At 46.6% G+C, this 24,482-nt stretch overlaps 1 protein-coding gene across 1 annotated transcript in view; it reads left to right on the top strand.

The window, feature by feature from the left end:
* The window catches only part of TBC1D22A (TBC1 domain family member 22A), a 2,197,648-nt gene that overhangs the window by 1,620,331 nt on the left and 552,835 nt on the right, over positions 1–24,482 (top strand). Inside the window, exon 11 of the mRNA XM_086967294.1 lies at positions 1,216–1,343. Coding sequence (XP_086823420.1) covers positions 1,216–1,343 — 128 coding nt within the window. The remainder of the gene's footprint in view (positions 1–1,215; positions 1,344–24,482) is intronic.

The following is a 24,482-nucleotide window of genomic DNA, read 5'->3' on the forward strand; positions in this document are numbered from 1 at the left end:
TTACTAAATGAGGAAATGCTACCTTGAAAATGGTCGAAGACATCTTACTCCCAACGCCTGAGTAAACCATTTGCAGGGTGGAAAAAGGAGGGAATAAACTATACAGGGCAATCCAGGAAGTTATTCATTTGGATCACAGGGTATCATCCCACAGCGTATCATTAATATAGCAGCCCTTAATAACAAGATGGTGAACACATAGAAGTTCAGTCACAGGGGTGCATATAGTACCTTGATGGTCCCCCCCATTGAGAGAACAATGCTTCCATGGCTGATGACAAAGCCCTCTCCTCCTAAGTCACACATGGCTGTTTCACTTTATCACTAATCAGACAGATTGGAGTGCCCTGCAATGGATGCTCCATGGAGTTGTGGTGCGGGAAGTCAAACCAAGGAGGGTTTGCACAGGAAGGAGCCTGGTTCTGGAGCGCTCTCAGTCATGAAGGCGTTGCAGTCAGACACCTGAAGAGAGATAAGACCCTGTGCCCCAATGGCCATCCATTCAAAGAAACCGCCAGCACGCACACAGTTATTGGTTGAACCACAATTCACTCCACATGGTGGGGCCATATTGTCTGCTGGCGTAATCTGAAAAAAGTACAGTGCAGAGAGCTGGTCCGGGTACACAACACTTCACCATCACTAGAAATCTTGAGAGAGTTCTGGGCAGCCATCTTTGTTGAGGAAGAATGCCTCACAACATTAACTCAATGAAAACACTCTGCAGTTACCTTTCATTTAATGATCTCATGGAATAGTTTATTTTCTGATGCTTTGTGTTGAAATCGTTCTAATGTAAACTAATCCCATACCATTTGCATCTGTTTTTAAAGGCTCCTCTTTGTAACTGTTATTATGCAAATTGATTTTAAGGAGTCTGAAACTGATTCATGAAATGGTTTCAGACACACTGTTATTGTTTGCGCTGTGAAAGAAACTGCAAAATTGACAACGATAATAATGGGTCTTTTTAAAGAATGGCTGTAAATTTGTTAAATGCCTGTATCGCAGAACTTTGCGTTCTGTGCCCGTTCGTTTAATCACTTATACTAAGTCTATTTCTAACTCAAGGAGACAATCTGTTTTCTGTATTTTGTTTGCATGTTTATAAATACACCATGTTTTTCAATATTTTCTAACATTGCCATGATGTATTGATTAGAATGATATTACTTCTTACGCTCATTTACAAGTTCCGCCTTTGTTTCTTTCTAGAACAAGTACACAGGCACCTACACCAGCGCGGGGTGGAATATTTGCAGTTCTCCTTTCGATGGATGAATAACTTGTTGATGAGAGAAGTCCCCCTGCGGTGCACCATACGGCTCTGGGATACATACCAGGTGAGCTCTTTCATTGGTGCCCGAATGACTCCAATTAGAATCCCACTTTGTCCACTGATTCTACTAGATTCTGATTGTTTTCCGCTAGGATAATTTTGCTTTGCCAATGTTGCACACTCCAAATAATTGTAAAGTGGACACAAGGGCACAGGTCGGTACTTCCTCTGAGGAGAGCAACTCTCAAATAATACACTGCATGTAATGATGATGAAGGAATCATTTTTCTGCCGAGATATCCCAGGTCGTTACATTTACTACAGGAGCAGGAGCAGAGGTGGGCAAACTAACAAATCAACAAGCCAAGGGTCCAAATTGGCTTTAAAAGCCTGTGTACGAGCCGACCTATGAAAGTGTTTGGCACTTAAAGTGTCCAACAACAGTCATATAAAAATATGAAAAGTCATTTCAAAGTTCCAAAAGGTCTATTTCTGTAACATGCGGAAACATTTCACCTTCTTACACCATCATGATCCTGTTTTCTGTGATGGGCCTGCGTACCAGAGGGCTGCACTTTTTTTCGTGTCTTCAGCAAATACATCTCCAAGTGAATCCATGCATTGCAGGCAGCAGAGCTCAGAAACACAGGACAGTAATTGCCTGTGTTTTCGCTGCCTGTCTAGCATGAATTTGCCATATACTTCAAAACACCTATATTTTTGTTGATCTGTGGTCTAACTTTACCTTTGCCCTTAAATTATTGAGGAAATTTACCCTGTTTTTCATTAGTTGGGCGCTACTTGAGTAGTAGTGGGCATTTCCTGTACTGAGTTGGCAATTCTGTAACCTGACTTTCCGCGTAACAGAAATCTACACGAGCACACAGGGCAGAAGTGTGGTAATTTTCATTGCAAGGTTTAAAAAAGATTGCACTCTTCATTACATTTTTGCAGGTCTATCCTACTGAAATTGAAGGAGGGGAAATATGCCTTTCAGATGTTGGTGCGTTAAGACCTATTTTGAGGACAAACTTGTAATAAGTAATAATTATTGCACACAGTAAATTCTATACACATTGATATTTGTTTTTTATCAGGTGCGAAAGTTATTGCACCAAACTCAAGGCCACTCATAATGAAGGCCTCAATGTAGATGTCAAGGGAGGGCCATGTAAGGTTAGAGAAAATGATTGCAAGCTTACAAAATCTTGGTTGGGCCTTTTATTTTTACAGAATGGGGATGAAAAGGTGGGCCAACGTGTGAGTGCATGACTGGACTTATGTGGAGAGTTTGTCCCACAGAAGGATGTTACATTCTTGCTTTAAAGTTGTTCTGGAGCCATGATTCTGTTGAATTAAAATATAATCTCATCCTGTTTCTGAGACCAGATGTTATACTCCGCAATAGAAGGGGCCTTCGCACTCTGGGAATCTTCAGACTGGTCTCCAGTGCACGTCAAGGGCTTTTACTTTTACTGTACCTGAAAGTGTTTCACAGACGTATATTCTCTCATTTTTTCTAGACCCTAAAGCTAGTAGGCCTTCAGCCCTTGTCACACTTGAGGCCGGCAGCCATGGAATAAATAGCAGGGTGGTAACTCAACTCTTAAACATTCCTATCCAGGGAGACTATTAGACCAAGTAAAAAATAGACCTTCTTACCCAAGCAGAGAGAGCAATTATTTCTTTATGTTTTTATAGAATTTTTGTTTCATATGGCTAAACTCTATGTGGCTGTAGGGAATGACCATCCTTTGTGTGGTGTACCCACAGATATTTTTTCCTTATTGTTTTTTGGTGGCTGAGGATCTCTGGGCACTTTACCCCTGCTAACTACTGTTACAGTGCCCATGCTACTCCTTTCAGCATGATTACATTGATATACTCTAAATTGGTAGGTTTAGCTTACCTATAAGTTCCTTATATATGATACAAAGTGCACCTAGGGCCTGTAAGGTAGATATCACTAGTGGACTGTATTACCTATTGTGCCTTCCACTACAGTGACAGTGTGAAACATGGCTTCATGCCTACCATTGCAGCCTGACTACAGCAGCTTTTAAACTGCAGTTTGACCTGTCAAAATAACGTTTTTTGATAAGTATAACCCTTCTTTTTACATATTGATTAATCATCAATAGTAGGTCATACTGCCCAAAAGGCAGGGTGCATGGTATTTAAAAGTAAGACATGTACAAATTGAATTTTAAGCAAGTCCTTACTATGAAAAAACCCAGGAGCTATTTTCACTGTAGCAAGGCTGGCTGTTCCATTGGACATCACTGGGATTTAATATTAAATTTAATAATATTATCTTCAGCCAGAAATACCTACAAATGTCATTCCTGAACTCTTTGTAATAGTAAGAGCCCATTTAACTGGTGAGGTCAGATTTGTATTAAATACTAATGAAAAGGTACTTTTATAAAGTTGAACGTTCCCTTTACCCTGACTAAACCTCTAGACTTTAATTTGCAAAAGCCTCCAGCTGCAGCCCTCAATCCTGAATGAGGTGTGAAAACTGCAAAGGCTGTTGGGCAGGGTCCATGAATTTAACAACCTTCAAAGGCTTTCCCTGCCACAGGCAGATGTCAGAGGACACCTGCACAGGCCCCTTTGTTGCTCCCCCCAAGCCAGCCAGGCCCTAATCACAGTGGGGGAAGAGTTTTTCCCCAAACTAGTTTGAAGAGTAGGGGTTTATCATTTCCATGTCCATACATTTCAGGTGGGCACACATGCTATGGACAAGGATAGAAAAGTTTAACCATTTTGGATTTAGGAAGAGAGGGTCACTGTGTGATTGCTTGCCATAGGGCACACAGGAAATGCTGTAAAAGAAGTAGTATTTCCCTTCGGAACATTTACCCTGTTGGTGCTAGACATACATGTGGCATCCCAAGTACTCTCCTTGGAACCCTACTAGGCCTGTGGTAGATCAGAAGAGGACTGAATCTCCTGTTGAGGCCAGAAAAGATCCTTGAAAGACTGGACCTGCTCTCCTTCTTGAACCCAGGACAAGGAAGTGGACCCCAAGGTTTATAGGACTGACCTGCTGTTCAAGCTACAGGGCTGCAACAAGCTACAAGAGGCCTTTCCTGCAACTGCGCAGCTAATCAATTCCAGTTGGACCTACCCTGGAACCCTGCTGTTGGCCTCTGTGGGTGAGTGTCTTGGCCCCTCAAGCACTGGTCATGAAGTCCTGGAACCCTGGGCTGTGTCAAAGTGTCCTCTTCCTAACATCCTGAGAATCCTGGGACCTAAAATCATTTTTGTTCGCTTGAGATCTGGAGAACATACCAAGCCAATCTGGCCAAAGTGTGTTGCAGCTGGTCTGAAGATTTAGCGTTCCTCTTCTCTGAGCTTCTATGCAGCAGCAGGACCTTGCAGAGAAGGTATCTACCCTCCTGGAGCCTTCTTTGGAGAAGTGTGGCTCAGGGGTTAGAGGCGGCAGACCCGGAAGCTGAGATCGGTCCTGGACCAGGGTTCAATTCCCCGCCTCGGCGGGTCTTGGGCTAAAAATTCCACAGACTCGATAATTCTCGCTCCTGTACCTTCTCGACTCACGGGTTCACACTCTGCGACTCTGGGCAATAGCTTGCTTAATCTCCACAATGGCCCCTCGCGGCGGGATGCCTGACTTTCACCTTGTGGATACCCGCTGGGGCTATCACACAGGGGAATATCAGGACGGGTTCCCTAAGCAAGCGCCGGGACACCCACTGCGGGTAGCTGTGCGCTATATAAGCTCAACTACATTCTTTGCCTCCAGCCTGTATCATTTGGAGGAATCAGAGCTCCAAAAAACTGCAAATGTAGACATCTTCACTGGGTCAAGGTGCCAAAAGTAGTAGACTCATGAGGTACGTTCCTTGGGCATGACATTTTAATTTCTCTTGCTCAGAGCTTTCCTACCAAAGCCAACAGCTTTACCAGGACCTCGTCGGATGGCTAGCTGACCTCATGGAGCCCTTCTTGGCCACACTGAACGGCCCCACTGAAGATTCTGGACTTTTAGACTAAGCCAGAATGTAAAATGTTTGAATGGTTTGAACTAGTTTGAACCTGGTTCCCTTAGCCGACCTGCACGCCATTGTGGTCAGCTTTAAAGTGTTCTGTTCTACTGTGACCAGTTGTCAGTGGTTGGTACTTAATGCTTTTTGGCACTATTTTGTATCTAACTATTTAAAAATTCACATCACCTGTTCCCCTTATTGGATTGTTTCTGTTTTGATGCCATTTTATGTACTAAAATATACAGAATTATTTTACATTGATTTGGGATTTTTCTTGTGTTGTGTTTTGACTTTATACACATATATAAACACATACACGCCCAACTTTTTCAGTGAATTTCAGAGATATCCCATAGCAATCAACGAATAGGCTGGCAATATGAGATGTCACATCTCTATGTAACAAATAGAACAATGTACTCCCAATCAATCACCTTCTGGGTATTGCTGCACTGTTTTATTGACCTTCCAACATCAACCTGGTCACTAGATTGAATGCTGTTACATTACCCGGTTAGTATAATTTAAAAAAGGGACTAATATACCAAAGATACACACATATGTATTGAGCAGTACAATTCAATATATTCAAAAAAGGTCATAGAAAACATCTGATGTAGTTTAGATTATTTGGTGTATGAGCTATGGTTTGGGTAGCTAACCATAACTAAATAATTTCACAAGAAAAGGGAAATGTTGAGCTCCAAGCAGCGGTCCTACTCCCCTTCCCAAGTCGCAGACCGGCTTCCACCGCAGGTCACACTCTAATTCACCATCCCAAAGAAATAGACAAGTTGCAAGAAATTGATTTATTCATTGAGCTCCACTCAACTAGCAAACACAATCCTTGTCAGGATGAACCACAAAAGTTGCTAAATGCACCCATACCTAACCCTCTGGTAGCTTTGCACAAAGCAGTTAGGTTTAATTTAGCGGCAATGTTTAAAGTATTTATGCAGCACTCAAACAGTAAAAAGTGAAAACTCAACTTCGATAGCATCACAAACCCATTTTGGAAAATAGAGTACAATGTTATAAATAAAATGACAACATAATGCTAAAAATCTAATGAGCATAACTGGAGATATGAGTTTTTAAAGTTTCAGTTGAAAAAAGTGCCAAAAAGAACAAAGAGCCTCGCAGTTATCTGGTCACTCTGGACCGGGGGAAAGTTCATGCCAATCGTGATGGAGTGCGGTTTAGATACAGGGACCAGGTTCATTTGAGTGAAGTGTGCCATTCTCAGTGGTAGGCGCTACAAGGCAGTGCGAAGAGCAGGTCAGGTGTCGTGGAAGGTTGCTGTTGCAGCACAAAGAGGCGGTCATCGCTGGTGCTTTGCATTAGCAGTCTTTGCGGGCAGCTGGTTCTCGACACAAAGAGGTCACTTAGCAGTTGCAAGGAGCCCCAACCTTCTGTATTCTAACCTTTCTTTTCAGGAGGAGTACACTCTCACACCAGCCAATAGTCAAGAATTGGGAACACCTCTTGGGGATCAGGACTCACTCAGCAGAGGCTGGCATCAGAGCCCAGGCATAACTAGATGGTGCTGGTCAGCTAGAAAGTTGCAGGGAAGCCATCTAGAAGCGTGTTGTGTCATTGCAGCTCAAACAGTAGGCTAGCCAACTGAGCCTTGGGGTAACTTCTGGGGATCCTGAATTCAACGCAAACAGGTCCAGTTTTCCTTCTAAGGACAGCAGGGCAGTTCTTCAGAATCTTCCACAGGTCTCAGAGTTTTTTGATGAGAGGTTCTGAAAGTTCCACATTTATACCCAGTATCAGCCATTGTGTTGGGGGAAATCTGTAGCCTACTCCCAAACTGGCCCTGGTAAGTTCTTTCCCTCTAACTTTACCATTAAAGAAGATTTTAAATGACAGTTAATTTGAGTGGAAACAGTTTTGACTAGCACATTACCCTGAAAGCAGACCGGATTGCAAACCGCCTGGCTGACCTTACTGCATATCGCCAAGTGCTAGAAAACTTCTGCCACAGCCGAACCGCCACAGGAGCAGCCCCGCCTCCGCCGCACACCTCCCGCTGGCCCAGGGAGACTGCCGCTGAGCGGAGAGCGGGGTCTGGGGAACTACATCCCCCAACAGGCACTGCGCCAAGCACCATCAGGAAGCGCCAGGAGGCGCATAAAAGTAGCGCACAGCCTGTAGAGCGGGGGAAACCTTTTGACTAGCACATTACCCTGAAAGCAGACCGGATTGCAAACCGCCTGGCTGACCTTACTGCATATCGCCAGGTGCTCGAAAACTTCTGCCACAGCCGAACCGCCACAGGAGCAGCCCCGCCTCCCGCCGCACGCCTCCCGCTGGCCCAGGGAGACTGCCGCTGAGCGGAGAGCGGGGTCTGGGGAGCTACATCCCCCAACAGGCACTGCGCCAAGCACCATCAGGAAGCGCCAGGAGGCGCATAAAAGTAGCGCACAGCCTCCCTCGCGGGACGCCGGGCGGGCCCGTTTCACCCTGTTTCAGACTGTTCCAGGCTGGGCTGGGCTACCCCTTTTGGATCCCACTTACCAGACGTTGCCCCCATCTCCCAAAGGTATTGACTTTTTGACATTTGTGTGCTTTGTGTCCTTTGGAACTAGACCTCGAACATTCACAACAATGACCAGGGGTTCCAGAAGTAAGACTGCACTTAGAACTGCCTTGTTTACAGGCCCAATTGACCAGTTCATCTCAAAAACTAATGAGGCAATTAATCAAAATATTTCTTTATTAGAATGCAGGGTGTCTCAGGACCTTGCGATTGCCCGGAGATCCTCAATGGGCCTTATAGCAGCAGCTTTAACCCCGCTTCCATCAGCTTCTCCTATCCCAATTCTAATACAGTCTTGTGCAACAGCCCAAGTTCATTCCATCCCAAATGCTGTTGACCTATCAGCCACCAACCTGTCGTCGGAACTAGACTCGACAGGGAACCTTGAGATTACCCCGGACCTTGGGCAGATTCTGACTGAAGATCCTGTACAAGTATCCCGGCTCAAGGGGGTTAGAGAAGGTGCTGTTCCTAAGCAGCCAGAACTCCAAAAAAAGGGGAATAACACCAAACACCATCATAAAGCCAATAAAAAGAAAGGGTCCATTGTACCACCATCCAAGAACGCCCCCTCTAGCAGTAATTCTGCACCACTTGGCTCATCTAATCTACAATGCCCCACATCGGACAATGATCAAGAGGGTGGCCTCAGTCTGATTGGCTGTGATACTCCACAGCTTTTCACTAGATTCAGGGACTTATTAAAATACCATCTCCAACCTCTGGAACGGAGTATTATGGCAATTGAAAAGCAACTTGCCATACTCCTCGTTAAATTACCCAACCAGACCAGGGTGGGAATTGTTAAATCTCGGGGGGCCTCGACAGTGGTCAATCCTGGGGTTATACCAGCTAACTCAGATAGACCGCCCGTAATGACCAAAACCCAGTCTAAAACAAAAGAGCCATCAACCCTCATGCCACCAGCTTCAAAAAATTGTGCAAAATCTAAGACAACAGCTAAAACCCCTTCTCAGTCACCTTCATCTAGTCAGCAAAATTCTTCCCTTCCCCCTCCCTGTAGCCCCACCAATAGCTGCCAATCATACCACGGCCAAGGTGTCCTCGCAGCCATCTCAAACCAAACCCCCGGTGCCCCCAAAATCACATCCTCCAGAGGGTAAGAGGGGGTTTAGACCCAAACGCCCAGTTCATCTGTCACCTGAGGTATCCCCATTTACTGTGATCCTAACGGGAGTACCCGAACTAACAGCAGAATCGGATGAACAACCCTGGTCCCTTCTGAATAAAATCCTTCAATGGCTTAGTATCAATAGGCCATTACAGCCCCCAAACACCAGTAGAATATCATTTGTACGCAGAGTACCATGGGTGGGGGCGAGCCCGAAGAGTATTCAGGGGGACTGCGTCATTGTTACCTGCGATGATGCGTCCACCGTGAATCATATTTGCTCATGGCCAGATCTAGAGAAGAAAGGGGGAATCGACGCCCATCGACTCTCCTTTTTCTACCCCCCCGTATATAACTATCATCACCCAATACCACCACCAAACTGGGTTCTACCTAAGCCTGGGCGTAGTTCGCGTAGCTAAACTCTGCGGAGCTACGCGAAGATGCACTTGCACTCCGCGAACTACGCATAACTCCGCTGTCGTAATTTGACAATGGCCAAGTTAGCGCTTAGTTGTGCTACACGTTTTTCCCCTTAACTTGACTATACTTGGAAACGCCATTTTGTGAATTGTGGCGGCCATTTTAGAGAATGAGCGGCCTCGTGGTCAGCATGCCCTTTAGTCCGTTGTCCGTGCAACTGACCACTCGACTCTGCCCAGCAACAGGCTATTTTTAGCTACGGTCAAGCCCGCACATGCGCAGTTCCAACTGACCAGTCACCCCTCAGGAATGTGCCGCCAAACTGACCAGTGGGGTTGTAACCCCTCCCATGAGTTGGCTATGTTCCAAAAATGACCATATATGTACATAAAGCTCTGTAACTTTGTACCGCCTATCTTTTTATTACCTGTAAATTGCATAAAAGACCAGGTCACACCAACGTTCGGTGTGATACTTCTTGCATTGCCGAAGGGTGCTGTAGGAATGTACCACCACCCCATGGGGTCTTAATAAACTTGTTCTTTGTACTTTTCAGTTTCCGTGCCAACAGTTCTTTCAGAGTAAGTGGGTTATCTACGGAACATGTAGGCCTTGGGAACCCGATACTACAAATTGGCGACCACGAAGGGACTCATCGGCGACTCGGATGCCCGAAGGAGAGGTCGTGACGAAGGATTGGACATTCGCCATGGACGCGTACGCTGCCACCGAGTGACCCGAGTCTTGGCACCCACGGTGTTTCTTCCTTTCCTTCCGATCTGACCTTCCAGGTGGCGCCGGTCTCCGACTGAGTTCTTGATCGTCTGCGTTGCTGGATAAGTGCCGTTTGGCTGATTCGATTAAAGACCTTGGCAGTTGGAATCTGGACCTTTGAGATTTGGGTAAGATTTGTGATCGGTAAGGTAGTCTGCGGACGCTTACTGAAGTTCTATGATTTGTGATCGGTAAGGTAGTCTACGGACGCTTGCCGAAGTTCTGTGACTGTGACTTTGATTTGAGTTAGCTAACATTTGTGATCTTGTGAACTTTGAATTTATATGTGTAGTGCACTTCACATAGGCAGGCATGTAGAGATGTTTCTCTGACCTTGTTTTCTACTTTGAGCGGCACATTTGTGTGAAGTACTGTAAGTGCCATTTTACACGGTATCACGCTTTCGTGATACTTTTTGAACATGCCTGTTTTTAGCACACTCCGAGGGATGTGCTGTCTTGGGAATGGTACCACAATTAGGTTAGCGGAATCACAGCCGGCTCCCCCAGAAGGAACTCCAAACCGTGAAATGTACATCAAATTTGGCCTTCCCCCTATAATGTATAGCAAATTATGGCATAAATACACAAAAACTGATCCTGAATTGCAATGGCCACTACATGGGTCGTTTGATTTACGAAAGGTTCAGTTTGTGGAGCAATGTTTGTTTCAGCGCAGGTCTAGACAGAATATGTTTGATTGTGTGCGAATGTGGGAGAAAGCGGTACGTGAGCGTATGAAACGTGAAATTGCCTTGGCGAGATAAGGCTTTACAGCTTGAGGAAAAGGAAGCTCAGGAAAAGAGAGAGAGGGAGGAACGGGAACGTAAATTGCAAACGACTGGTCAATTCCCTATTCGTCGACCACTTTATCCTGTCCTTACTAATGAAATTGATGATTTTTCGTTACTAGATCGATCGCCGCCTACGTACGTTCCACCTACGGCTCCGACTATGGACTCGGACGATGACGACCAGGATCAGTCGGGAAAAGGGAGCAAGTCGAGTGTCAGGTTATCTGCGGAAAGGGCTGCGGATTTGCGTAGTTGGGCCCGTAAATTGAATACAAATTTTGTAACTGTGGCTGAAGTTATTGCCGAGAGGGGTAATTGGACGGAACAAGAATTGATGTGTTTTTTGTCTACTTTGGCTGATGAAGTTGTTGCCGCCTTTCGTAAATATTCGGATACATTAGAACCTAAGGCTGTATCGGTCCATCATGAGAATATGGGTAAAGGTCTATTTGTTCTTGCAGATGTTGATGCATTTTTCAAGCAACTGATCCAGCTGCGGGATGAGACTTCCAGATTGCGGGACGAACGGAAAAAGAATAAGGAGTTCGGGCTGGAGTCTACTGGGTTGTCTAAGGAGTGTTCTCTCCGGGGTTCAGATAAGAGCTCTAAAGTGCATGTTATGCCTATGCGTGAAGCTGCGCCTTTGTATGTTCCACCTAAAGGGGATGGTACAGACGATGATAAAACATCGAAGGATGCAAAGGGGTATTTTATATATAATTGGGTGTATACGCCTTGGAATAGAGCAGATGTTATGGCGTTGAAAAATTCTTTGCCTGATCTATACACCGCGAGCATGCGTAGTAGCTTGCTTGACCCGTTCGCAAGCCATTTTTCGTCTTCGGGAGCGCCGTGGAACTCTGGAACCTGCTCGACACCACATCTCCAGACGTCGCCATCCTCACGGAAACATGGATGAACGCCTCCTCAGCGGCCGACATCGCCATCGCCATCCCGGACGGATACAAGATCACCCGGAGAGACCGCGTCAACGAGGCAGGAGGAGGCATCGCCATCGTCCACAAGAACACCATCCGCATCACGACCAACTCAGACGACACCCTCACAGCCGCTTAACATCTTCACTTCCAGATACACACCGACCCCAAGACCACACTCAGAGGCACCCTCATCTACAGACCCCCAGGACCTTGCACACAATTCAGCGAAGACATCGCAGACTTCATCAGCCCGCACGCCCTCGCCTCCGCTGACTACATCCTCCTAGGGGACCTCAACTTCCACCTGGAGAACAACAACGACAACACCACCACCACCCTGCTGGACAACCTCACCAACCTCGGACTCATGCAACTGGTGAACACCCCCACCCACTACGCCGGACACACGCTTGACCCAGTCTTCTCCTCCAGCAAGAACATCTCCTTCAGCCACTCCACCGGACTCCACTGGACAGACCACAGCTGCGTCCACTTCAGCTTCAGAAAGACCACGACTCACCACCACCCGCAACAGGTTCCCCGCAGGAACTGGAACAAGATCACCACCGACCAGCTCACCACTTCACTGAGCCAGAACCCTCCCGCCAGCTCAACGGACCCCAACCAAGCAGCCAACAACCTCACACAGTGGATCACCAATTGCGCTCGCCCAACCAGCCTCGACCACTCGCAGTCCGGCTTCCGCGCCAACCACAGCACCGAGACCGCCCTCATTGCAGCCACTGACAACATCCGAGCCCTGCTCGACAACTGGGAAACAGCGGCCCTCATCCTCCTGGACCTCTCCGCAGCATTCGATATGGTCTGCCACCGCACCCTAGTGCAGCGCCTCAGCCACATCGGAATCCAAGAGAAGGCACTGGAGTGGATCATCTCGTTCCTCACCGGAAGAACCCAGAGAGTCCGCCTCCCCCCGTACAGATCCAAGGCCATCGAAGTCATATGCGGCGTACCACAAGGATCATCACTCAGCCCCACCCTCTTCAATGTCTACATGAGCCCCCTCGCAGCCATCGTAAGCCAACACAACCTCAACATCATCTCCTACGCCGACAACACCCAGCTGATCCTCTCCCTCACCAACGACCCAGGAACCGCCAGAACCAACCTACATGAAGGGATGAAAGACGTAGTCGAGTGGATGAGGAACAGCCGCCTGAAACTGAACTCAGACAAGACGGAAGTCCTCATCCTTGGATCATCACCCTCCGCCTGGGACGACTCCTGGTGGCCCCCTGCCCTGGGCAGTGCACCCAAACCAACGGACCACGCACGCAACCTGGGCTTCATCCTGGACTCCTCCCTCTCGATGACCAGACAAGTCAACGCCGTCTCATCATCATGCTTTAACATCCTATGCATGCTCCGAAAGATCTTCCGATGGCTCGCCACCGAAACCAGGAAGACGGTCACACAGGCACTCGTCACCAGCCGACTGGACTACGGAAACACCCTCTATACCGGAACCACAGCCAAACTCCAGAAAAAACTCTAACACATCCAGAATGCCTCTGCATGACTCATCTTGGACATCCCCCGACATAGCCACATCCCCGGACACCTGAGAGACCTTCACTGGCTCCCCGTCAGCAAGAGAATCACGTTCCAACTCCTCACCCACGCACACAAGGCCCTCCACGACCTGGGCCCCAGGTACCTCAACAACCGCCTGACCTTCTACACTCCCACCCGCCAGCTACGATCGACCAGCCACGCCCTCGCCGCCGTGCCACGCATCCGAAGATCCACCATGGGAGGAAGATCCTTCTCCTACCTGGCAGCCAAGACTTGGAACTCCCTCCCCATCCACCTCCGCCTGACCCAAGACCACCTCTGCTTCAGGAAGCAACTCAAGACGTGGCTGTTCGAGCAGTAGCGGACCCCCCCTCCCCCAAGCGCCTTGAGACCCTCTGGGTGAGTAGCGCGCTATACAAATATCCTGATTGATTGATTGATTGATTGCCTGCATGCTCGGGATGTGTAGCGCGCGAAGTTACCCATGAGGTTTGTCCCGCCCGCTCGCGTCCCCTTATTTCCGGTCACTACTAACGTGTTCGCGGGTTATTCTGTGCCAGATTGCAGTTTCTGCGTGTTCGGCAACTCGATCTTACCGACAAGCATCTTCGCGCACGCGAAAATGCTATTGAGCGCGCGAGAACTACGCTACGCAGCAGTTTGCGGAGTATTCGACAACTTCGCGTTCTCAGCGGAGCGCGGAGTTGCCGAAACTCCGCAAACTCCGCGAACGGAGCGTAGTTCTTCGCCCAGGGTTAGTTCTACCTCCAGAACAACCCTGGAATTATGGAGGTCCATGGCTGACCCAAAAGAGCAGGGGCAGGGAATGGGTACCTCGACCCTGGGATTCCAATAAAAGCCATTTTTGGGCGACGGGTGGCGAGGTGTTCACACTAACAATAGATTTGATTGTCTTGAGATGGTTGACTGACTTCATGCTTCACCATCATCAAGCCAGTCCGACAATAGGCAGTTAGGGTCGGACGTACGCATACAACATGTCCACGCTAGCGATCGAGCAGTCTCTATTACGGATTGTGTACCCCCCAGTGGACATGCGGCCATACGGGAGGTTTCTGTTCAGGAAGGCAGCTCCACACAACCTCTCCCTCTTAAACCCTACCCCTGTAATAACCGAACTCCCACTTGTAGGCTTGTAGTTATGTACCCTCGGAGAGGTGTTCCATGCATTAGTAATGAAGCATGTGTGGTTCTCTGTGCCCCCAAGATTGCCCCATGCGAGAGTGCCAAGGAGGATAACTCGATTATAGCCCGCGCCTCTCAGTCGGAGCAGGTTATCTATGGTCCAACCGAGTTTGCAGGCCTTACCCTCATTTCCTGGAATATTGCCGGAATTGCAGGGAAACTAGACACCCCCTTCTGGCCTAAGTTTAAAGGGGAAGGATTTGATATAATCCTCCTTCAAGAAACCTGGTGCCAAGAGCAAATAAATATAGAAGGTTATTCATCCCATTGCCTCAACGCCACTAAATCCAGTTCAGGAAGGGCTAAGGGGGGCCTTCTGCTACTTCTGTCCAATAAGTTGTGTAACTGCAAAGTCAGAAGCAGCTCGATTGTGGGAACCCACAGCCAGGTAGTGAGGGTTGAATGTAGCATGGGAAATGATTTGGTCCTTGTTAATTTTTATAATAACATCTGCCTCCAGAGGGAATATTCTATTCCCTTTGGAAAAGGAAATTGTAAGGGTTCTGGGCATCTCAAACAGAAGGGCAGACATTCTATGGGCAGGGGACTTTAATCTGCAGCCATGTCAACTATCAATAGGGAATCCCTGTGGCTTTGGAACGGAGACGGTTAATCATAGGGGGGGTGTGGGTGAGAGCGAGGATTCCCTTCATTTCCCACATTGCCACTATGGTTCAATTTTAAACAAACTGTTAATCAAACTAGACCTATACCTGTTAAGTTGTAACAAAAACAGTTTGAATGACATTTGCCCCACTTTTACAGGGAGGGACGCTGGGACATTTATAGACCATATTCTGTTCTCCAGCACAGGAGACTTTATAAACCTGTGTATCAGGGAGGAAAGTCTAAGTGATCACAACAGCATCTGCGTTACCCTACCGGGACGGGGTGCAAAACTAGTGACTGGAGAAACCTGTTCCACCGATATCGTTCCGATCAGACCAAATGGTCTGAGGATTAAATGGTCTGGAACCAGCTCCATGGCCAAACAGAGGGAGGTCATAGTTAGTTGTAAAATTGAAATCAGTTATTGTTTAAAAAATGTCATTAACCCCGATTTCCTGTTGACACAATTTATCAAGATCAACACCATCATTGAAGGTATTTTTACTAAGAAATCCCCATCTAATAGAGTTATAAAACGGGGATGGTTTGATAAACCCTGTACAGCAGCCCTACGGGAACTGAAGAAAGCTTTAGGTATCAAACCCCGAGACAGCAATGGAATAAAACAATTAAGGGTTAACTATAAAATGGCAGTTTCTAACAGGAAAAAGGTTTTACAAAGTGAAGCTTGGGATAAGCTGAAAGAAGCAGCTGAGACCAAAAATTGTAAACTTTATTGGGAAATAATTAACAGCCCTTTTCTAAACACTGATGGTATCCCGGAAATAACATCATACGTTGCATGCAACGAGTGGATTACCCACTTTACTAATATCTTTAACCCGGAAGGGAAACCCCTAACCGTATCAGCGACCGAGTCCTCCTCTTGGATACCACTACCTCTGGGAGTAACCTTGGAGGAGGGTCACGAAGGGCTTTTCAACAGCAAGGGGGGGAAGGCCCCGGGCCCCGATGGGGTCCCCATCGATTTACTAAAAGCAGAACCAAACTTGTGGGCTCCTATTCTGGTGAGGACCTTTAACTGCGCAGCAGAAGGTAACATTCCTCCCTCTTGGGGTCAATCAGTTATAATTCCCCTATTCAAAAAAGGCAGTAAATCTGAGGCTTCCAATTATCGTCTGATCTCTTTGTTGGACGCCTCAGTAAAGGTCATGAGTAGAATCTTGCTCAAAAGACTAGAAACTTGGGCTACAGACATGAACATTTTAACAAAAGTGCAATATGGCTTTAGGAAAGGTATGGGCACTTTGGAGCAATGTGTAAATTTGGACCTCATTATCAACAAATACACTGTAGTCAAAAAGGGCAATCTTTTTTTATGTTTCGCTGACCTGAGCAACGCGTTTGATTTAGTTGATCACGCTATTCTTTGGCAGGTTTTGCTGGAGTCAGGGGCACCGAAGGAAATTGTCCACTTTCTGGCCAGGCTTTACGAGAAACTATCCTGTAAGGTCCGTTATGGCACCCTAGGCGAATGTACGCCGTTTCTCAAAGTTTCACGGGGTATTCGCCCGGGATGCGTACTGGCCCCTCTCTTATTTTCCCTTTTTATTAATTATATTGATCGCATCTTGGCCGATACCCCAGCAGATGCTCCCCTGATTGGAGGCAAACCTGTCCCAATCTTACTATATGCGGACGACGCTGTTCTTTTATCCCGCACTCAGATTGGGTTACAGCGACTCATTGACAGATTCATGCTCTTTATTCAAAACAGGAGGCTCCGCGTGAACAAAACTAAGACTTATGTAATGTTGTGCGGGCAGTCTGCAAATAAACTGAAGTACAGCTTTTTCTTGGATAGCGACAAGATGACACACGTTAAATCATTTTGTTATTTGGGAATCACCTACGCCAACGACGGGTCTTGGGTACCCGAGTTCGATAACATCAGGTTGAAAATCATGCGGACTACCAGTAGTATATTCCGATTTGCATCCAAGCTCGGAACGAGAAGCATCTAAGATATGATTAACATATATAATATACGTTGTGTTTCTTCTGCATTGTACGGGGCGGGTGTGTGGGGTCAAATTGAGGGCTCTTCGCTCCAAAAAGATGAAAACAAGTTTTTAAAAAGACTGTTATGTGTCCCCCCCTCTGCCTCTGTCCAATTAATTCATGATGAGGTAGGGATCGAGTTTATTTCTGACTTAGCAGCCGTTCGGCCACTCTTATTGTGGCTTTCTATTTGGGCTAAGCCAGAGACTCGATTCACTCAAGAAATTATTCTTGATTGTATAGGATTGGACTACTCATCACGCATCCAGTGGTTGAAATACATTCATTCCTGGTATAAAACTTTATTTGAAATTGATGTTCTCCTCGACCCCGAACTGGCGGTTGCAATCCCCAAAAAAGAAATCAAACAAACATTTTTAAATTTTAAAAAGAAAGGGCGAGATAAGGTGTATGGCAAGCTAGCCACCGTGAAGTTCTACAAGGAACTAAACTTAACTCCGGGGTTTCAAGCCTACCTTTCGAATGTCTCTCGTCCCTCCCATCAATTTGTACTAACCCGAGTCAGGTTGGGTATTGTACATCACCTTGTTGCATTCCCAGACCAGAAAACAAGATCCGAGACTCCCTGCCCGTGTGACAATACCTCACGCCAGAGCTGCTGTCATTTTTTACTTTTTTGTAAATTTTATCACTTTTTAAGGGTAAGGTATCTAAAACCTATCCTTTTACAATACAACATTCGATCTTCAAAGAGCGCTCTAGAGTTACTATCTTCCCTAGAGAACGTGGATATCTGTTTCTTTGTTGCCACTTTTATATTAAAATGTACAGCTGCCAGGAAAAGCATAGTGCTGCTATAACCTTATATATTCCTGTCTGTACATATATGTCTCTTTTAACAGTATATCGTATTTTAATCATGCATTATGCCGACCGTATGTAAATGTATGGTCTTTTACCTTTTTGTTTACACATGAATTAACCTCCCCGTGTTTGCCCGAGCCATATTGGAACCTTTGCTTCAAAATGTACAGCTGCCAAGAAAAGCACTTTGTGTGATAATTATATTTATTCCTGTCTGTACATGCATGACCCTTTTTTAGTTTTAAATTATACCTTTAACTAAGTATTGTTGCCCAGCGTACGCCAGTGTATGTTCTCTTCTTCTTTTATGAATTATTCCCGAGTTCACTTGAGTCACTTTGTTTTTAGAATAATTACGTATGCAATGAATTGTTTTTTATATGTTTTATGCTTGTATGATTTGTATTTCTCAAATCGAATAAAAGCTTATGACTTGACTTGACTTGAGTGGAAACAGTATTTCTATATCTGGTCACTGTAAGAAATTGGGTTATTGGTTGAGAGATGTGGAAGCCCCACTCAGGCAACAAATATAGTCCTTGTTGGGGTCAACCTGTACTTAACCTCCTTTTATCGTAGCACAAAAGCAGTTAGGATTAACTTAGTGCACAGTTTAAAGTATTTGTGCAACACACAAACAGTAATAAAGTAAAAACACAATGCAAGAGACCAGAGGGAAGTTGCAGGGACCTATTTAGTCATCCAGAACGAGTCACCTTCTCAAAGTCCGGCATGAAGAGTCCATTTGCAATGGATGTGGCTGCAAGGAACAGGGAGAGTATTGTGGATGGTTGTTTCTGTATAGTAAAGAACAGGTATGGACTGTCATCGCTGTACGCGAATAGACAATCAGGCATCATGGCTGGTTGTTGCTGTAGTGCCAAGTGCATATCTTGCTGGCATTCGTTGTAGCACGAAGAGCTGGCCTTCCCTGGAGCTTGACATTGGTAGTTGTCAGGGGCATCAGAGTCTCTGCTCGCAGGGTCCCATTTCAGTTCGCAAAGGAGCCAAATCTTAGGGTTTCACCATTTATTCTGGGGAGGAGCTCGGAATGATGCCAGCCAGGGGTCCTTGACCTGTTGGCTGCCTCTTGGGGATCAGGAACTCCCTCCAGGATAAGCTAGAAGGCCTCAGGCAGGTCCAGTTGCAGATCCAAAACTTACTCCAGGAGAGGCCAGAGGGGCTAAGGCAGGTCCAGCTGCAGGCCCAATTGCAGCAGTTCAGCTGGGCAGTTGCAGGGAGAGAGGCCTCTGGTGCTTCTTAAGACCCTGTAGCTCATACAGGGGGTCAGCCAAGTGACCCTTGGAGTCACTCAGGTTAGTCTGGGATGAAGGTAAGCAGGTCAAGTCCTCCTTCTAAGATAGCAAAGAAGTCCTCTGGCTGCAGGGCAGTCCTACTGCTGTAATGTCCACAGATCCATGAGTGTTCTGATGAGTATCTTGGGAGGACGAATAAGAATACTTGGAGCCAGCCTTTGAAGTGGCTTGATTCCCTATACTACACCCACATATGGTTCTGGAAAGTTTTTCCTTTCCCCTTTCAAGGCTCCAAAAAGCCTGAGGAGACAAAAGAAAGGGCAGGGTGAGAGTAGCCAAGCCCAAGAAGTCAAAAGACTGAACCTGAAGCGCTCGCCCATGTCCTGTGTGTCTGAGTTTCCAGCAGACTCCCAGGGGCTCTACTTATGATCCAAGGCAGGAAATAAATCCTAGTGAGTAAGTGGCAGTAAGACCAATGCGTGGGAAATATTTGTGGCAAGCAGAGTGTGTGGTGCCCAACCACGCCCTCCACAAGATGGTGATTAGCTGAGCCTATGCAGTGCGTCCGTCCATCATATTGGAACAAGGGCAGAGCGGGCCAGGTTGGATGGCGGATCACTCCCACTTGAACAAGAACCTTTTGACAAGCCCTGTAGGCCCTAGACCAGATCAGCGTGTCTCATTAGGTAGCGGCAGCACTGCAACAACCACAGCATGGGCCCCTGGGAATAATTTCTTTCACACTGGGCGGGGTCTAAGGTGCCAGAGACCCCATGCTTTATCATCAGTGGCAGGAGAACTTGTGAAATGGGGGAAGCATCTACCACATCCCTATTCTGACTCACAGACCGGCACCTGCTCAAAATAGCCTACATATCCCTAGCCACTCGAGGAATCGCATTGCAAATATGGGGTGGCAGGGAAAACCATCCAAAATGTAGTGGTGGGTGACTCTCCCTGATCACAGTGAGTTCAGGAGAGGCGTGTTGGGACTTTCTGGGGTGCTCCCCGGCCTGACATTATCGACCTCAGCACTGGATGCTATGTGGGTTGCTTTGAATGTCTGGTGGGACTAGTACCAGTGCCCCCAAAGAAACAGAGATACCCAAGATTTAATGACCTGTCATGGCCAAGAATACCTTGATGTGAGACCTTTGGCAGACATCACTTCGGCAGGACCCGACAGCGAGTGACCCAGGGTGCACGTAACTCACACACAGGATCAGGACGACAACTCAATTTCCATACATCAGTGACTGGTGTTGTGCCCCTGTGAGCAAAGGGGACCCCCAAAATTGACTACATAGGATTCATGGCAACCTCGAGGCCCACGTGGGAATTGACCATCATGTTCCAGGCTCCTCTCACAAATAAAGGTGAGCCAGGTGATGTGCACCCCATGCAGACAGACAAGCACCTAGAGCAAACATAACCAACACTTGTATACAGAAGTTCCCATTAATAGCTTTATAGTCTGATTTTTCATAAAAGTCAAGAATGAACTCAGCGCCATTTGTGCATATCTTAAACAGAAACTTTCTGAGTACTGGCAGGACCTCCAAGATCTCAGAACTAGGGTGGACTCCCTGGAAACTACCCAAGATGAGTGTACTCTAGATTTAGAGGAGTACTGCTCCAGTCTGGTGACCATGAATGAACAACTGATTTCTCTGCAAGAAAAACAAGTGGATCTGGAAAATCAGTCTTGCTGCTGTAACCTCCAGATCCGTGATGTTTCTGCTGGCAAGGAGAGTAATGATATGAAAAGTTTCCTCCAGGGCCTGGCGTAGACAATCATTGATTAACATGGCCCAGACCCATTTTGCAACCACAGGCCTTGCAGGACAGGGGCTGTGACCCTGAACTCTAAGTTACCAGCTAATATTTTGGTCTGTTTCCACCATTTTGAGAACAAGAATGTGATCCTAAAAAGTGACAAGACGAGGTGGCCCAATTCATTATAATGGAGTTGACATTCAAATGTTGCAGGATTTTTCAATGAGCACTCTGATCAAGTGCATATCATTTCAGCCAGATATCAAGTTCTTGAGGAAGAACAATGTCAGATACAGATGGAGGTATCCCTTCCTCCGACTCGTCAAATGACAAGGAAAAGGTTGGACAATCAAGTCTTTGTGGGGCCTACCAGGCACTGAACCTTCCTATTCTAGTCGCAGAGATGGAGAAGCAGAGGTCACAGCGCCCAAAGAGCCTGGAGTGGACACTGGTACAATGAGGGTGTAAATATAATCTCCTCAAACAAAAGGAAATACTAGCTGACATGGGGTGGGCAGCACTGAAGTAAGTTTAAAGAGTGAACAGCCCATTGGTATATTGCTTGACTACATCACCATCTTCATCCACAGGCCTGGAGGCCACAGAGAACTAACCATCTTGACAGCCCCATATACCATTGGGTTTGAGGGAAGATGTCGCTTCGGGAGCCACTGGGTCTATGCAGCCTATGAGACTTGGACAAAGATGTCACTGACCTGGGCGGGCATCACTCTGGTCCAGCATTGACAGCAGGGACAAAGATGTCACTGGCCTGGGCGGGCATCACTCTGGTCCAGCATTGACAGCAGCCTTTTCTTCCAGTCTCCAGAAGTCAAATCTTGTTTTTGCTGTTCTTACCAACCTTCTTGGCACCTGAACCCCATAAGGGCTAATATTCAATCTGTGACAACCTCTTTTACAAAGGAATCACCTTGGGAGGGATCAACATTCTACCACCAGGCGCCCCCGCATGTGATACCCTTTCCAACACACCAGAAACTAAGTCTCCATTCTACAGGACATGATCATGGTTACTACTACACTCATCATCATCCCATGTAAATTAAGGGGTATTAACAAGCCAATTAACTGATGCTCCATCCTACATGACCAGACCCTTCTTCATGCAGATATAGGGCTTTGTCAAGAAACCCTTTTGCTAAAATGCGATCAATCCTACTTGAAATCGAGAGAATTCCTGGGCCAATATTCGGTCGAAAGAAAGCTGCTGTGGTGAGCTTCCTGATACATCGCTGCTGCCCACTGGTCATGAGAGGGACCCTTCGAGATGCCAGCGAGAGGGGGTGACCATATAAGACTCTCTAAGTGGTCAACCCCTTTGGGCTTGGTTTACATCTCTAATCAAAGGCAAGTGTTCTTCCTTTCAGAGGTAATCTGAACCATATTGGCTTACTCGTCTATGCCTCTGATCGTCGGAGGTGATCTTAAATAAGTACTTGACAGGTTGATTGACACTGAGTACATAGGGAGGAAAGACTTGGTGGCCTTATCGGCCACAGGCAAAACATTGATACAGGAACTCAGCTTTGATGCAGGGAGGCCCTAACACCCACAGATGCAGGACTACTCCCACTTCTTGGGAGCCCATAAAACATACGCTAGAATTGAACAACTTCTCCTTGATGAACACCTAGCCCCCAGTTTGACAGACTCCATCCAATACGCCATCACACTGTCTGACCATGGCCTGGTATCTTGCATCCTGGCCAACCTGGGCTCCTGCGGGTCTAGGGCTTTGTCATCTGGCGCCTCCAAGACTAATTTGCTGAGGATCCTGTGATGGTTAATAATGTTACGAAGGGCATCAAAGACTACCTTACCCATAATGACACTGGGGAAGTGTGATGATGTGGATATTGGAGATTAGTAGGTAGAATGTAGAATGGAGTGTGGTCATAGATTACTCCTGAGCCCCTTCATGGATAGATGTACTGTCTCAATAAACCAATACGCTTTCCTCCTATGATGTCTGGCGGCCTCATTATCATAACAGCATGTTTGGTGATGAATTGGGGTACATTGTGCTGCTTCGTGGAAGCCATTGAGGGTGCCAGAGAGTAGCCAGCTGAACATTGGAGCAGGAAATCAAGTGTTGGTCAGCTGAGCTCTCATTCGTCTTTGACTAAGGTGAGATAATTTTTCTTAATTGAGAAACGGATTGCACGGATGGCACGACATGTGGAAAGTTCATTTTTCACATTAAAAAATTTTTCCGCCACCTCAGTGGCTTTTACGCTGGTTGCCTAGCACCATCCAGTGAGCAACAAACACGACTGCAAGCTTGACTGCGGAAGGGTGGTGTGACCAAGAGGCCAGCTTTTAGAGCGTTGTGTTTCAATGTAGTGGAGACGTGCAGCCCTGAGTCACGTCTCTTTTCAAGTGTGTTCAATTTTGGGCTTATCTACATAACGGCGGGCATATAAATAAAGCAGCAGCACCACAATGCCCTTTTCTCCTATAATGTCCGGCGGCCTCATCATCACAACAGGATTTCAGAGCAACCGCCCTCTGGAACGCATTGAAGTGGGTCCTCTGTGGTATTTCTATACCAGAGGTGGTGTGCCTCCGGAAACTGCAATAGGCGCTGTGCTTTAAACTAAGTGCAGAACTGGGAGCACTTGAGTTAGAACATAAACTATCTCACTCCTCAAAAATCTGGAGGAAAGTAGTTATGGCTTGCAATCAAATTAGGACCTTGGACACTGTGTGTTCATGATACTTGTTAGAAGCTCTTCTACCTCTGTTTAGCCATTTAGATGAGATACATTATATAGGCCACCAGAAAACGCAGAAATTCTCACGGCCACATCCATGAACAATCTCTCAAATCTCTGATATTCAAACTCAGCAAAGACCCCATCAAATGTGTATCTTATCACCTCTTCTCTCTCCTAAACTCAGATGCCATTTTCACTAAAATATCCACTGTACGGCTTCAACCCCTGATAGGGGTTTGATAAATCCTAACCAGTCATCTCAGAATGCTAAGCTAGCAACATTACAAAAAAGACTCTTCACTTTCATCATGGTGACCCTAGATATCAACAAAAAATGAGATAGGGACTTTATGGGCAATGTCTTGTGGGGAGTGTAGGTGGAAGACACCTTCATGGCCTGGCTCGTGGTTAAAGGCTTTTTTCTGACTTGTTTGGCATCAACTGAGGTAGTTCAGCAAGTGGAATCACTCACTCCCCTACTTTGGGCCTCTTCGTTGATAGATTATCTGGGTCTTGCGCTGGCACCCACCCTAACTAAATTTAAAGGCATCAATCTTCAATGATTGAAGCGAGGAATCCAAAAAGCGCTCACTAGCTGAGAATACAAAACTCTA

This window comes from Lissotriton vulgaris, chromosome 1_1, assembly GCF_964263255.1.
Source record: "Lissotriton vulgaris chromosome 1_1, aLisVul1.2, whole genome shotgun sequence".
NCBI classification, from domain to species: domain Eukaryota; kingdom Metazoa; phylum Chordata; class Amphibia; order Caudata; family Salamandridae; genus Lissotriton; species Lissotriton vulgaris.